Raw genomic sequence first — 17344 nt, 5'->3', positions numbered from 1 at the left:
ATATATATATATATATATATATATGCACATGTCAGCACTTTTTGCATTTTGTCGGCTACCTCATTTATATATATATATTATAAAATCATAATATCATTTATATATATATATATATATATATATATATATATATATATATATATATATATATATATATATATATATATATATATATATATATATATATATATATATATATATATATATATATATATATATATATATATATATATATATATATATATATATATATATATATATATATATATATATATATATATATATATATATATATATATATATATATATATATATATATATATATATATATATATATATATATATATATATATATATATATATATATATATATATATATATATATATATATATATATATATATATATATATATATATATATATATATATATATATATATATATATATATATTATGTTGTGTATATATATATGTTGTGTATATATATATGTGTTGTTTGTAGATATAAGGTTCTTTCATTTCGTAGGAGCAGAAAAAAATGATGAAGCCAATTCGTATGAATATTCTAAAACAAACATCGAAGTTGATCTGGTAAGTAAAATATCAAATCAATTTTCTAAAAAATTTTATGTTACAATAACGGTGAATCTAATTTACGAAATTCCTTATTCAACTACAGTTTTTAAAAACTGTTATACTTACAGGAGGAAGCGGAAGAAGAGAATGAAGAATTGATTGTTTTAAATGAAGACAGCATAGAGCAGAATGTTAATGTGTTGGGAGAAATCACAGAGCCTGGATTATTACAACTTTTACCCTGCACGTCCGAGAAAAAGCCTTCATCCTTTAAATCAAATATCGGTATTTTGATCCATAAAATGATAGGTGAAAGTCCAGTATTGACACAGTTTGACATGCATCACATCAAATTTAAAAACACTGCAAATGAATATTCATGAAAAGAATGCTTTTCGCTGTTACTAAAACTTCAGATGAAAGTATTAAGGCACATGAACAATTCAAAAAACAACTGCAGGCATGCGAAAAAAATTATCAAAAATTATCAAAAGGTTATCAGCCCAACAATGAAGATATAAAAGCAGATGAAGAAGCGAATGTTTTCCTGAGGAGAGTGACATTGGGTAAAAAACCTTTGCAACGTTGGGAGATAAAATTTTGACATTACTATTTTATACTAAACAAACTAGCTATGTATATTTCTAGCCAGCTGACTGAAAAAAGGCTCTGTGGGAAAATGATATAAGGATGTCAAAAAGTGGAAGTCAGGTGTACATAGTTTTTAAGAACACAGCGACTACCTGAAACACTTTCCTGAGCCGTGGCTGTACCTGCAGTTTTTCGACAACCTTATAGCTAGCTAGCTAACAACTGATGTAATACACAGTAACTTAGTCACCGTTGTTCGCCCCATTGCAAAAAACAGTGTTTTTGTATAAAAGAGGTATCTAGCTATTTTTCAAATTCTCCTTTAACAAGCTAATTAATGAACAATGTATTTGTCCTTTGTTCACTGACACTGTTTACAGCACAGCTTAAACTCACAAGCAGGCTAGGTAGCTAGGGGTAGGGTGTATCTTTCCAAGCAAACTATCATGAGAAAATGGCTATAAATGATAAATACTTACCATAAAACAATCCATAGAATAAGCCATCACTACATTCAACAAATACAAAATGTATCGCTGGATACTTTTTCAGTTTCTTGTTTGTTTTGTTTTGACTGTGATCTGCCTCGCTGGCTAGTTAATCTTTCAAGAGCCACGCCACGCCACGCCTGTGTGCCAGACTACTCATCAAACAAAATGTCGGACGTCTAAAATCCAAGCCACTGTTAGGCTTGGAAATGCGGCAAGGGACCGCTTGCCGTGCAGTAAACTCAATGAGGGTCGCGGAATAACTCACCCGAGAGCAAGGTAACTACAAAGCTTCCTCTCCCTTACAGGATTTGCACCTACAACTATTAGCTACAACCTGGTCAAAAATAATGAAAGTAAACCCTTTTTACATGTGTAGCAAGAGCAAGGTAATTACAAAGCTTCCTCTCCCTTACAGGATTTGCACCCACAACTATATAGCTACAACCTGGTCAAAAATAACGACAGTAAACCCCTTTTACATGTGTAGCAAGAGCAAGTAATTACAAAGCTTCCCCTCCATCAGTATAATGTTCAAAACTTGTGCTAATCCGTCTCCGAACATTGATACTGGGCGAGAAAAGGATTATACTCTACTTTTTGTAGCTTATTGTCCCTGAAAATTTGGACTTTTTTTCGCTAATTTTTTGTGTCATTTTTTAAATTTAATTTATACTATATGGTTTTAAATAGGTGCCAGTATTGTTCTTCGTGCCATGCTAAAATCGGAAACAATAGAAATGCAAAACAATAGATGATGAGCCAAATGGGGCAGTTTTCGATAATCTCGAGACATTAAAATATTCGATGAAAATTTAGTTAGATGAACACGTTATTGTTACTTATTTTGTGAGTATTAATATTCAGGCACTCGTGCCAAAAAAATTATTTATGTGAAAAATTTAGTACAGAAGCAACGTGCAAAAAGTTTTGTGTGAAAGCTACTACGCACAAAAATATATGTACCTTTTCAAGAAACTTCGGGAACATCTATATTCCGTCAAAAATTCGGAAACATAGTACCAAAAAAGTAGCATTAAGCTCTGTAAGGGAAGATCAAAATGGAAAAACACCTTGTTTACTTTTGTTTTGGACTCGTATTATATGATTCAATGAATACATTATTTTAATACGGCATTTTTAATAATAATTTACTCCCATGTCTTTAATCGCTGATTCCGGTCAGGAGCCACAGAAAACAAATAGGACGGTTTTACTGACAGTTTTGCTGGCTTTGTTTCGACCGCTCGCACGTAGTAAAACCAGTCAAAACGTCTGATTTGTTGATTTGTTGAAAAACTAATCCAGGATTGTCGCGGCCTGGACATGCCAACAAAGAAAAATGAGGATCAAAACATGATTGCTATTTTAGTTTTTAAAGTGATGGTGGTCAGTGCTGTTTGTAGATCTTTTTCACCTTTTTGTCTTCTATAAGCTCTTTATTTTTGTAATATTTGTTTTTTTATGTTTTAGTGTTAAGGTAAAAATTGTCACGTTTTTCAGCTACGTACAGATCTTAAACGCACCAATTTTAGGATTTTTGGCTAGGAACGAATATTTTGAAGCCTAGCTAGCTAGGTAGTTAGCTAGAGCTATATATAAAGATGCAGTGTGGCTAAACAATATTCTTAAGCAATAATTTTTATGCTAAATGCAGTTAGCTAGGTAGCTACATCTTTTATTATTTTCCTGGAAACTTTTTCTACAAATAAAATGGCTGAGCGATTGTTTTAGGATGGGTAACGACAGGCTGTTCCATGTGTGTTTATATAAACTAAGCGGTTAGTCCAGTTTTAAAAACATACTGTTTTTTGTAACAGGCTGTTAGCCTATGTGCCTATGTTTATGTACTATGGTCAACCCACTGTGACAATTAATTTTTAAACTGTCTCATGAATCACGCCTGTACGGATGTGCAACACTGTTTCACTGGACTAACCGCTCAGCCCTGTGTCTGTGAGATTTTTTTTTTAAAACGGTATTATCCCTATACGCTGCACAACACTGTTTAACTGTACTAAGCAATCAGGCCAGTGTCACAAATCAAATTTTTAACTTTAACAAAATTTTATTCCGCAAAATAAAATACAGTAACAACGGTTTGTAAACTCTGTTTTTATTTGAGCTATCGTTGCGGGAATGTTATTTTTTTAAAAATATGTTACTGTCACAAGCACTATTATGGTGTATACGTGGCATTTGATTTACAACATACTGCATACCTGTACTAAAGCGCTCCACCTGATTGTATGGCACAGTTTACGGCTCTTATTAAGCGCCCTACATAGTGTTCAACGCCGGGTCACACCTTGACTTGTGGTTTAACCCAGTGTTCTGGTGCTGGGTCTCCCGGCTAGTACATATATACAAACATAAAACCAGCGAAAACAAAATGGCCCAAAAAGCAGTCGGGTAAGTATCAAAAAATGGACCAACAAACGTCCATTATGTTGAGGATATTGCATCAGGAGAACAGTCTTAGTTGTCATGAGCCCAGAAGTTGTCTATGCATATGGGAGAAATTATTATTAGGAATTTGGCACAATTGCGGCAGAACGGGGTACAGTTTTCCTCAAGGAAAATTCGAGGGACAGCAGGACTCGGCTGGGAGATAACTAGCAGGGACATAAGGCATTGTTTGCAGAAACATGGTTACAAGTATTGTTAACCGAGGAAAAAAGTTCCTTTGAGTGAGAAAGGCAAATCGGTTCGCCAAATGTTAGCTAGGCAACACTAAATACTCACGGTCGTGTACTGGACTAAGGGGATTGATGATGAACTAACTTGGTTCCAAAATAATTTTTTGAACTTTGCAGAACGTAGTGGGATGATGTTTATGATAGGTGGTTTTACAACATCAGTTTTATATAACAAGTCTGCTTTTTTATATTTGACTCCCATAGTCAGGGAAATAAATGATGGTTCATTTACTGCAGATGGTTATTTTGTGTTGTTAAAGTTAAAAAAATATTACTGATGTGGAGAGCTACAACAAGGACTCTTATTTGACGAAACAAAATAAGTCTTTTCTTCAATATAAGTTACAACCTGTTAAGGTTCATATAAGTGAAAAACAATTGACTCAGATTTCAGCTTCTATAAAAGAAGAAAGAGGAGAGAAAAATACCAAAATTCAAAGGAGCAAGTTACACAAAGGTTAAGAGAGCAATATGCTACTAACGAAAACATTAAATCTAGAAAACGAAAACAGAGTAGGGAATACTATGCCACGGAACAGGAGCAAATAAAGCTGAAAAGGAAAGAATATTATTCAGTGGGACAGGAGCAAATAAAATTAAAAAGGAAAGAGCACTTATGCAGATGAATGTGAAATAATTAAAATGAGCAAAGAAAGTACTACATTCTAAACTCTAAAAACATAAAATTAAAACGAAAAGAGTATTACGAGATTGAGCGTGACAATGTGTTGTTAAAAAGAAAAGAAATTTATGAAATTAATAGTGAGAAATTTAAAGAACGATCCAGTAAAGCATTTTATCATAAGAAAATTGAGATTCAGGAAAGACGAATACTTGATTTCAGGAATATGATTAGGGAAGGACCAAATTATATTTGTGTGGTATGCAATAGGTGCTTGTACAAACAATCTGTTTTGAAGTTTGATAAAGCAAAGTATAATATCACAGATCTAAAAAGTTTCCAATTTTTCCTAGTTTCAAGCTATAATTTCAAGCTACAATAGCTGTTATGTCTGCCAAACTTGCCATAGCTTCTTACTGTTTTAACACCTGAATGAATGCTTAGGAATTAGCTAGAATAAACTTATGTTTAATACGTGTTGCTGAAGTATAGCTAGCTAGCTACCGTGTATAGGTCCAGGTAACTAAGTAACCGTAAGACAACAAACCAAACAAACCTTTTCCACTACATCCGCATCTATCGTCCCCATCATTGCACATAATCACCACGGATAACGATGAAAAAAAGACTTTCTTTTAAAAAGGCACCATTTGCTACAAAACTTTATTTTTTGAATAACGCCTTGGGCTACTTTTAAACGCCATTGACCACTTATAAGGCGCCAATAGCCACTTTTTTCCAAAAAAAGACGACTATGTAGAATGTCACCTATAGGCAACAGTATATTTAATACTTTCTGCATACTCTTTCACTAAAATTCTATGCATGTTCGTAAAGAAATAGTGTTTAACTTGTGTTGTAACACTTGTAAAACATCTATTCTGACTATCATAATGCAATGAAGACTTTGAAATTCTTTCATAAATGTTATATCAGAAACCAATATAGCGCATAACCGCCTAAAAGTTTTTTCCTGTCAATGAAGTCATTGTGATGCTTAGTATCGGAACACATTGAGAAGTATGTCTTGATTAAACAAAGACATGCAAAAAAAAAACATTGAATAGCCTTGCGTGACAGTTTTGAAGTGCTTGCTGGTCACGGTAAACATTACGCCACAAAGATTCCACTATTTAAATGCACAATTCCTTTAATAAATAACATTGCACATAACTGAAAATTCTTTTTGACGTCAATTAAGTCATTGCATTGTGGAAGTCGTACACTTGCATGTTAAAATCCTACGACATTCTAAAGTAAGTAACTTAATCAGTAATGAAAGAAATTTCACAAGAGATGTACAAAAGAGCTCTTACGAAATGCTGGAATGCTAAGTTAGATGCAGAAACTGCTTTTCTGAATAAGATAACATCTTGGATAATTAAAGAAAAGGCAAAGTTAGGGGTTTTGTTTTGTTTTCTTATTTGGCTTACCCGATTCTGACGTATTGCATATTGACGTAAGTGAAGTTTAAGTTACGAATACGTATAAGGAACCTATCATTCTTTATTTATTGATCTCTGGTAGAAGTAGTACTAATAATTTGAATTGCGCGCCACTACTGAACAATGCCGTATTCCGTCTGTCTGTTCGTGCGTCAAAAGCAACTCGTGTTAACAACGCACCAAAAGGAGAAGAAATTGAAGCAGCACGGTGGAGATTTTTGGATATTTTTTACCGCTATCCTTAATTAAAGAGCCAATCAGGTTCGCATTTTGCAGTAAATGACCAATCATAAATTAAAGTTCTCTCGATTCCGTTTTGACGTTTTCTTACTCTCTGGCAAAGAGTTCATATCTTTAATTTGAGCAAAACAATTTAAGCAAATCATCATTTGGAAAGGAAAGAAGTGTTCCAAAAAGATTACAGTGATTTTAAAACTACTCTTTATTTTTTTCAGTTTGTTTTATTAGCTAGCCTAGCTAGCTAGCTATCTTTATTTGTCAGTATAATGGATGTTCCTGAAGGTAATGAAGTTATTTTTTGAAAGATAACTACGCCAATGTCCGTCCTGAATTCCAAAATGTTAATGCTCAAAGAAGGAGGGAAGAGCATGCTGATATGCTAAGGCAACGACATGTAGAACGGGAACGGGTAAGACAAGCTCAACGGCGTAGACAAGCACAGGCTGCACGACAAATGGTAAGACGTGCAGCTCAAAATGTTCAGCAAGCTATTGTACGTCAACAAGTGGATCAACGTCATCAGGTAAATAGAGCTAATGAATTGCCCCATCAAGCTGCAGCAAGACGTATAGCTGATCTTTTACGTCATCGCTTAGCTAGGGCTGCTAATAGAGCAAATCTACGTGTTCAGCACCCACATGTACACATAGAAAATGAATTACCCCAACAGGCTGCAGTAAGACGTAGAGCGGATGTTTTGCGTCATCGAGTAAGGGCTCCACGTTTACTAAATGTAGCTAGGATTAACAATGTTTTACCTCCTACACATTCTGCAGGTGAGTTTAATAGAGTATGTCAGCATTGTGGAGCTATTAAATTTAATAATGAAAATTATTTTAAGTGTTGTCACAATGGCAAAGTCCCTGCCTGACATATTACAATTTCCTGCTGAAATACGTGAATTGTTAAGCAACGACTCTGCCCAACTAAACAGTTTCGCAAGTATATCAGAGTATACAATAATGGATTTAGTTTTGCTTCTTTGTCAGCAAACATTCGACCACCGCCAGGTCGTGGACCCCCCTGTTTTAGAATATGTGGTCAATTATTTTACAGGTATGGTGCTTTATTACCTGCTCAAAATGAAATGCCTAATTTTAGCCAATTGTATATTGTAGAGGCTGCAGCTGCCTTAAACATGCGCATTGAGAATCCAACACATGCTCATTGTAATCGTGAAACAATGCAGATAATTCAAGATGTTCTTAACAGGGATTCTTCCTATGCTGAAGCTTATAGAAATATGGCTGAAGTGGAACGTGAAGAAACAGCCAGAGCAGCAGCAGAAAACAGACACCCTTCTGTTGTAAGTATGGTAATGCGTGAGGGTAATGATCGCAGAAGGTATAATGCACCCTTGCATCAGGAAGTTGCTGCCATCTTCGTTGGTAATGATGGGGCACCTCCTGCTGCAAGAGATATCGTTGTTTATCCACGTAATCAACCTTTGCGGCGAATTTCTTATACATCATGCAATATTGATCCTATGATGTATCCTATTTTATTTCAACGTGGTGAGCCGGGTTGGGACCCAAACATGGCCCACGTCAGGGAGCATGCAACTGCAGTTAGAAACAGGCTAACCCAGTTGCAATATTATACTTACCGCATTGCTATTAGGCGAGAATTTTCTGCCCTTCATCTAACAGGTAAATTGTTTCAGCAATATTAGTAGATGCATATGTTAAAGTTGAAGGTCAACGGCTTGCATTTATTCGCCAAAATCAAAACCAGCTTCGAGCAGACTCCTACCAAGGCCTCCTGGATTACCTCCAAAATGCTGCAGATCAACGTAACTTACAAGCAGGTAATGTTGTTGTCTTACCATTTACATTTTCTGGCGCACCCCGTAACATGCATCAGTTGTACCTTGATGCAATGGCATTTGTTTCAAAGAAAGGTAAGCCAGATTTGTTCTTGACTTTTAATTGCAAACCCAAATGGCCAGAAATTGTTATTAATTTGTTACCTGGTCAATCTGCTTCCGATAGACCAGATTTGGTTGCAAGGGTGTTTAAATTAAAATTACTTGCTTTGAAAAAAAACTTAAAAGACGGTGTATTAAATGTTCTGTGTGCACACGTAGATGTTATTGAATTTCAGAAAAGAGGTTTACCGCATGTTCATATGCTTTTGCATCTACACAATTAGTTTAAATTACGAAATGCTGATGATATTGACTCATTAATTTGTGCACAGATTCCGGATCAAAACCAAGATGCTGAACTGTATGATATAATGTATGATCCATGGGCAATGTGGCCACCTTAATAATACATCTCCATGCATGAAAGAGAGTGAGTGTACTAAGCCTTTTCCTAAGCAATTTAATGACGGAACCGTAATCAATGTAGACGGTTATCCCATGTACCATCGCCCTTATAATGGAAGAACGGTAAGAATTCGAAACTTTGATGTTGATAATAGGTGGGTTGTGCCTTATAACCCTTTCCTTTGTAAAAAATATATGGCACATATCAACTTAGAAGCATGTGTGTCAATTAAAAGTGTTAAGTATTTGTATAAATCTATTTACAAAGGTTATGATACTGCATACATAGAAATCAATGAGCGCATCGATCATGAAGTAACAACATTCTTAGATGCTAGATATGTATCTGCACCTGAAGCAACTTGGCGTCTCTGTGAATTTCCTATGCATACTCAGAGTCATTCCATCACAAGACTTCCTGTTCACCTTCCAAATTACCAACAAGTGTTTTTTAGGAAAGGCAACAAGGCAAGTATTATAATTTTTTATGTTACGCTTTTATGCAACACTAAGATTTCAAGTATTGGTTAGTGTTACATGTCGTATGTAACATTAACCCTGCAATCACATAATTTTAATAAGCAACTTACAATTTTGATTTGGTGCTTATCAAAGTTGTGTATTGCCTACGTGACCATTATATGATGGGTTTCAGGTGTTCTCATGCCTTAATAGGTGTGTTGACAGTGTTAGCATGTTCTGTCTCTAGCTTTAAGCGGAGATAGTTCCTCAACTTCAATGACTAAAGTGTGTGTTCACGCCTGAACAAGTGCCGCGTCTACTTGATCTTTGTGGCACACAATTGCCGCACGCGGTGTTGCTAAATTAATTTGTATATCCCCTTAAAAGAACCTCTATCTCCTAAACTGTAAAATATTGTTGTCCACTGCCTGTGAGAGTTTGCGTCATATTTTATTGTGCAAATGTATGTTTTTCTTCTCTCATAGGTGGGGTGCGAAATCCAATGGCTTACCTTCTCGCGGTGCACCCTGCTACGTCAATTTTATCTGGATTTATAAGCAAACAAATTTTACAGAGTTTTAATTTCAGAAATTTACAAAATTGACTTGCAAACACAAAATAACATTTTTGTAGCCCTTCCTAAGTTAAAAAACTTTTTACACTAAATGCTCTTTGTTGAAGTCTAGTTAAAGTTTACGAACTGAAAGCCAGGGTTGCCCAATGGGCATTCTTTCTGCAGAAATTTTATATGGTCTGCTATTGTTAAGAAAATCACTATTTATGTAGTTGTACATGTATATTCAGTTGCACAAATTCTGTCTCTCTTAACATTCATGCAACTTCATTTAAATAATTTATTTTTAGGCTACCTAAAAATGTCAAGATATAACAGATTTAAAAATTCTGGAGCCCCGGCACCTCCACCAACGGCTACAATGGCTTTAAACTTAATACAAGCTGCAACACCAGCTGCAACTACAACGACAACTGCTGCTACAGCTGCAACAACAACACCAGCAGCAGCAGCAGCAGCGACAACAACAACAACAACAGCAACAACAGCAACAACAACAACAACAACAACAGCAACAACTCAATCAGAGCAAGGAGGCCGCAACGATGCAATCTCAACCTTCATTACTATCCCTTATAACCTCTACTTCTCTCGCATTTTGTCATCACCTTATTGCAGAAAAAGTTTTAATCTCAATATTATTTTCTCTATTTTAGGATCTATACTACCGAGCATATCTGCAATATCGCAGGAATAACCCAGGGCCCAGGTCCAGGGCGTCATACTTGGTGTGGCGTCGCCTCGGGGGCAGGGACCGTGAGGGCTTCCGCTGGCGGGAGCGGCCTGGGCCCTCTCCACGTGAAGAGGGGGCAAGATCGATCCTGATAGAACAGGGGCAGTGCTCTATCAAAGTGGAATATCGTTAATTGGTAGCCACTTTGATACATGAAGTCTTTTAATTAAACTAATTTACTCCCCTCTTTGTCAGTGATCGATATAACTCACTTTCTAATGTTATTTATAATTTATTATTTTAAAGTTCCATTATATTTCCAGTTTTATTATATAGTATGCATTGAAATTCAGCTCTTTGTCAGTCTTCTCTGAAAGTTTGCTTGCTTTTTTTATAGCTTGGCATTAAATACAGTTGTCTCAGTATCAGTTTTAGCCCATATCAATATACCACTGTCATTATTTTGCAGATAACCTAATAGTGTTTGTAGTTTTTTGCATAGTTAGTATCAGTATTTCTAATATTCATAGTTTATTTAAAAAGCATACGGTACTTAAAAATCATTAGCTCTTTGTCAGTCTTCTATAAAAGGGTTGCCTGCTTTTTCTTAGTTTCGCACTAAATTCAATTGCCTCAGTCTTCAGTTTTAGCCAATATCAATATTTTGTAGATGACATGTTTGCAGTCCCTATGCATAACGTTGTTTTTATCTTTATGTTTAGTTCTTATTATAATATAGTTATTATAGTTCGCTTCCTCGGCTTCCTTGATCCCATCCGTTGAGAACGGACGTCTTTGTTGATTGTTGATAAAAGTTATTGATAAAGTTATGATAAACCAAGATTTTACTCATATTTGTTACAGATTTTAACACAGATTTATTTTGTTATTGATACATGATAACCAAGAAGACATTTTGTGAATTGACTAATAACTTGGAAGGAATTTACAAAATAAGTCGTTGCTCTGAAAATTGATTGCGGGAGAATTTTCTACACCAGCTTCTTACATTCCATCTAATAGAAACCAGGTAATATGAGAAAAATTCTATTTTACACATTAATTTTAACAACATTCGTAATTAGTTCCAGTGATCAACAAGTACATTATGAAACTTCATTACCGTCGTTACCAAAGAATACCCAAACGAGACATCTTAAAAGAGGGAAATCACGGGTATTGTATTATTCAAATTGCAGTGCCACGTTTAATCTTGATGGTGATATTGAAGTTAATCCAGGACCTGGTTTCGTCGCTCCTAAATGCAGTACTTGTTCTAAAGTAGTGAGATGTAACCAAAAACGTCTATTATGTAGTCAATGCCTCGATGTTTCACATGCAGTATGCCAAAATAAACAACACTTGGTTACGAATTCTCGAGTACCGTACGAAACAATGTGTGATCGATGTCTTCATACTGTTCTCCCGTTTCTCAATGTTTCACTAAATACATCCTATGTAGAAAGTGAGAACGACGTATCAATGACTGACTACCATCTTGAAGCGCTGAACAAAATGAATGAAAAGTTGAAATCTGAATTATTTGCGGATCTGAATGAATCTCTGAAAGATATCATAAAAATGGAATTTCGTAAATTGAGGCGTGGTTATACTCCATTATTGGACGACGAAAGTAATATTTCAACACAACGAAGTTATATTAAATCACTCGAAGACCAAATTAAATTTTTGAAGGAAGAGGTGAGCTCAAAAAATACTATTATAGATTTGTTTATACAGAAATCACTAATGCATGACGAGCATTCTAGCTCTTCACAAGATACTTGTATTAATTTTTTACATCACAAACAATTACCGCAAAACTCCCAAAACAATTATACGGAATCATTATCCTCTAATCATACTGACAATGAACATTTTAAAGATTTACAAAACGATTCAATTAAGTCTGATGGTTGTATTGAAACAAACATTGAAAACCAATTACAGTCTATAAGAAAAAAGAAGCACGAAGAGTTTAATGCGATGCAAGAAATTACCGTCAAAAGCAGAAAACAACGTCTACAACAATTAGCCGGTTATAAAATAGAATCCCGTCCTAGCCATTTAAATACATCAATTGAATCGGATACCGAGAAAGTTGATTGTGATAATGATGTTACATATATATTGGGAGAAGATTCCATAATAAAGGATGTTAAAGGGTGGAAGCTTGGGAATCAATTCAACGATAAGACAAAAGTTATTGTTAAACCATTCTCCGGAGCAAAAATAGACGCGATGAATCATCATGTGATCCCCTCACTAAACCAAAAGCCTAATAGAGTTATTTTGCATGTCGGTACAAACGACATACCATCTAAAAAGACTCATCATCAAATCTGCAATGATATTTTGTCTCTGGCTTTGAAAATGAGTGATAAAACCAATGTTATCATATCAGGAATCATTGAACGCGAAGACAGATATAATGTAAAGGTCAAAGCGGTAAACGAGCTACTCAAATCAAAATGCCAGGAGCGAAACATTTGTTTTATTACTCATACTATATCTCCAAAACTTCATCTAAACCGAAGTAATCTTCATCTGAATCGAAAAGGAACCTTGTTGCTATCCCAAAAATTTGTTGACACACTAAAGAAATATCAAAATGAATGAAATGTAGTCTACAACGATGACATGAATGTGAATGACAGTCAAAACCTTTCCAATACTTTACCTTCTTTGAGAAATTTACGGATAAAAAATCCTAAGAATGTTATTATTGCCCACGTGAATATCAACTCAATACGAAATAAATTTGACTTCCTGAAAGAGTTTGTGGAAAACAACATCGATATTCTCTGCATATGTGAAACAAAAGTAGATTTATCTTTCCCGGTAGGTCAATTTGACATGCCTGGATTCAAGCTCCCCTTTCGCCGTGACCGGGATAAAAATGGTGGAGGTTTGATGATCTTTGCAAATGAAAATCTTCTTACTAAAGAACTGACTTCATTCAAGGTACAGAATGGAATAGAACTGATTACGTTGGAGATAAACCTAAGGAAGAAGAAGTACCTATTGCTGTACACTTATCGTCCACCGTCACAATGCACACACTTTTTCCTCTCAAATATCACGAATGCACTTAATTTTCACATGAGACATTACTCAAACATTATCGTAATGGGCGATTTTAACCTGGAGCCAGATAGTGATGAAATGTCAGAGTTTATGAGTGCCTTCGATTTGTCTAATCTAATAAAAGAAAAAACATGTTTTAAATCAGCATCAAATCCCTCATGTATTGATCTGATTTTAACTAATATTGGAAGGACGTTTAAACACACAAGTACTATCGAAACTGGTCTTTCAGATTTTCACAGAATGGTGCTAACTGTTATGAAAACTACTTATGTAAAAGCTCCACCGAAAGTTGTGAATTATCATGACTACTCTCATTTTAATAAAGAGATATTTATATCAGAATTGACCAACAGGATGCAAAATATAACCACGTATGAACAATTTAATAACACTTTCAAAAATATATTAGATAATCATATGCCACTTAAAAAGAAAATCTTGCGATCGAATAATAAACCATTTATGAACAAGAATTTGCGAAAGGCTATCATGCTGCGTTCCAGACTACGCAATAAATCGATATCATCTCCTTCAGCTGAAAACATCAAGCAGTATAAAATACAACGAAATCTTTGTGTCAAGCTGTCGAGAAAGGCCAAATTTACTTACTATTCAAACCTTAATACTAAGAAGATAACAGATAACAAATGTTTTTGGCGTACTGTGAAGCCATTTGTCAGTGATGATTCATCAAACCAAAAGAAAATCATTCTTATCGAAAATGAGTGTATTATCTCGAGTGATGAAGACATAGCAAATATCTTCAACTCTTATTTTCAAAAGGTTATCAGTTCATTGAAGTTATATCGATGGCCTGATGTTTCAACAGATTCACATGATTACGTTCTGAATGCTATTTATAAATACGAATTACATCCGAGTATCCAAAAAATCAATGAGAGATATAACCATATTGCGAGATTCGAATTTAGTCCAACAACGGGAAGTGAAATGTGGGAAGAAATGAAGAAATTAGATGAATCCAAATCAAATGTTGCTGGTGATATTCCGAGTAGAATTTTGAAAGATTATTATAGTTTATATTATCAAAGTCTCGTTAGCATATTTAACAACACCGTTATTAAGGATTCTGAATTTCCAAATGATTTAAAATGTGCCGAAGTCTGTCCAATTTTTAAAAAAGGCGATCCATCAGCTAAAGAAAATTTTCGACCTATAAGTATTTTGCCTGTGGTCTCTAAAATATTTGAAAAGCTTCTATATAAACAACTTATGGGTTTTTTCTGTGATAAACTATCTCCGTATTTATGTGGTTTCCGAAAGGGCTTTAGTACTCAACAATCTCTCTTGCGTATGTTCTCGAAAGTGCGAGGAGCATTAGATGCCAAACAAAAAGTTGGAGCTATCTTTATGGATCTATCAAAAGCCTTTGACTGTATTAGCCATGATCTTCTCATAGCGAAGTTATATGCCTATGGTTTAAGTTTTTCGGCTTTAAAACTTGTGGCTAGCTATCTGAAAAATAGGAAGCAACGTATCAGACTGGCAAACTCTTTTAGCGAATGGCTTGAAATGACTTTCGGTGTCCCTCAAGGATCTGTGCTAGGACCTCTCCTTTTCAACATCTTTTTGAATGATTTTTTATCTTTTGTCACCAGCGATATATGCAATTATGCTGACGATAACACGATTTATGTTATAGGAAACTGTTTTATCCACAATTATAATCAGAGGACTGTATAATAAGAATACGAGGTTTCGGGGGTATTAACCAAGAAGTAAAATCTAATTAAACTCTTCAAAAATATAAACAGAAAAATATATACAAAAGTGAGCGCACGTGTAAAGGTCACGTGTTCAAGTCACATGGTCAATTCAACATTCCCCCAGTTGACGGAGGTCAAAACTTGTCATCTCAAATGTTTACAATCTCAAGATCCTTTTCATCAACAAATGTTATCTTTGATTCAGCTAACTGATCGTTTTGTGTAACTGATTGTTCATCAATAAATTGTATTGCTGGTTCTGTTGATTCATCGTTTGGAATAATACACTGTTCAAACGGTATCAATTTATTGATCGGTCGCCGTAAATTTGATCGTCTGTCTTGATCAGTTTTTGCATTGTATTATCGCTGCACGTATTTTTCCATCTTTTCCCTTCAACGTTTCTTTTATTCGACCAATTCGCCATTGTGATCGTGGCATTCTATCATCAGCAACAACAACTACGTCGTCAACGTTTGGAATTAAACATTTATTGAAACGACTATTCTTCAATTTGTGGAATTCTCGTAATTCTGTGACGTATTCGTCACGCCATCTATTCCAAAAGTGTGTCAGTAATCGGTTTACGTTTTCTTTCCGTTTGACACTCATATCAGCCGAGAGATCTTCAGGTATTAAGTTGTTCTCATCTGCTTTCGTGTTTAATTTTCTTCCATACATAAGATGATTAGGTGTTAATGGTTCTTCAGTAAGTTCTTCATATATGTACGTTAATGGTCTGTTATTTAGTATAAATTCAATTTCAGTTAGTATCGTTAAAAGTTCGTTATACTTCAGGCGACTATTGCCCAGAACTTTCTTCAGTGGTCTTTTGACTGATTTGACCAAACGTTCGAAGAATCCGCCTTGCCAAGGGGCAGACTCAATATTAAATTTCCAATTAATATTTTTACTAGCAGCAAAGTTTTGTACGTCTTCGCTAATAAAACATTTACCATTGTCAGATAAAATGAAGTTCGGTGCTCCTTTTCGAGCAATAAATCGTTTCAGAACTTCTATACATTCAGGTCCAGAAGAATTCGAAGCTAAGTCTAAATGAATAGCTCTAGTACTCGCACACGTTATAAGAACTATCCAAGCTTTATACATATCTGGTTCTTCGTTAAAAACATTTTTTACAAATAAAGGACCAGCATAGTCGATGCCAACTACTTCAAATGACATGTTATCTTGTAATCTACTCTTCGGTAATGATGGAGGATCTGGGTACGGATATGGTTTGTTCTCGTACTTTCGGCACTTTTGACATGTACGAATAAAATTTCTAACAACATTTCTACCAGATGGAATCCAAATTTCTCTTCTAAGTTCTGTGAGTGTTATTTTTGTGCCATAATGCTTCACAGATTCATGCACATGTCGAATGATGATGATGAGGTGACAAAACAGCTAGCTGTAATGATATTTCTTGTCTAATGACAGCTGGTTCTACTATAGTTAGAGGTTGCAACCCTCTAGAGATTTTTCAAAAAAGCAAAATCCCCCTTTTTGCAAGGATTTCCTAAAAACATTGACCGTAAAAGGCAGAAAAATACAACAGCGACAGAACACAACACTAAAAAAAAAATATTAAAGCAATTCAAAATGAATTGAATAGGTACAAATGAGATAAATAAAACTTATCATAACGTGAATATCCTTAAACGGATAAATTTAAAATTATTCTTTAGAGAATGTGTTTAAGAAGCAAACAACTATCTGCGCGCCAGGACTTGTGACCCTGGCTGTAGCTTTCCACATGTGTTATGGAGCTCCAACACTCAGCCTTACACAGATAATTGCTGCTGTGGACCTGCCTAATGACAGTACCAGCCTGTCATAACTGGGGTAATATGCGTGGGCGTAACACCACGAAGACCAGATAA

At 34.9% G+C, this 17344-nt stretch overlaps 3 protein-coding genes across 3 annotated transcripts in view; 2 read left to right on the top strand and 1 right to left on the bottom strand.

Annotated features, from left to right (window-relative positions):
- The window catches only part of LOC130647687 (uncharacterized), a 79550-nt gene that overhangs the window by 24127 nt on the left and 38079 nt on the right, over positions 1 to 17344 (bottom strand). The window lies entirely within an intron of this gene.
- Positions 6544 to 8931, top strand: LOC130648203 (uncharacterized). The gene is made up of 6 exons (XM_057454240.1): positions 6544 to 6628; positions 6966 to 7369; positions 7437 to 7716; positions 7779 to 8309; positions 8351 to 8742; positions 8812 to 8931. Exons 1-6 carry the CDS (start codon positions 6544 to 6546, stop codon positions 8929 to 8931), a joined length of 1812 nt encoding a protein of 603 aa, XP_057310223.1.
- On the top strand, positions 8948 to 9976 carry LOC130648202 (uncharacterized). Its single transcript, XM_057454239.1, has 3 exons — positions 8948 to 9458; positions 9642 to 9681; positions 9880 to 9976. The coding sequence occupies exons 1-3, from the start codon at positions 8948 to 8950 to the stop codon at positions 9974 to 9976; spliced, it is 648 nt and encodes a 215-aa protein (XP_057310222.1).

The sequence above is a fragment of the Hydractinia symbiolongicarpus genome, chromosome 6 (assembly GCF_029227915.1).
Source record: "Hydractinia symbiolongicarpus strain clone_291-10 chromosome 6, HSymV2.1, whole genome shotgun sequence".
In the NCBI taxonomy this organism is placed as follows: Eukaryota; Metazoa; Cnidaria; class Hydrozoa; order Anthoathecata; family Hydractiniidae; genus Hydractinia; species Hydractinia symbiolongicarpus.
Note: the sequence above shows the minus strand (reverse complement) of the source record. Positions and strands in the feature narration are given on the sequence as shown.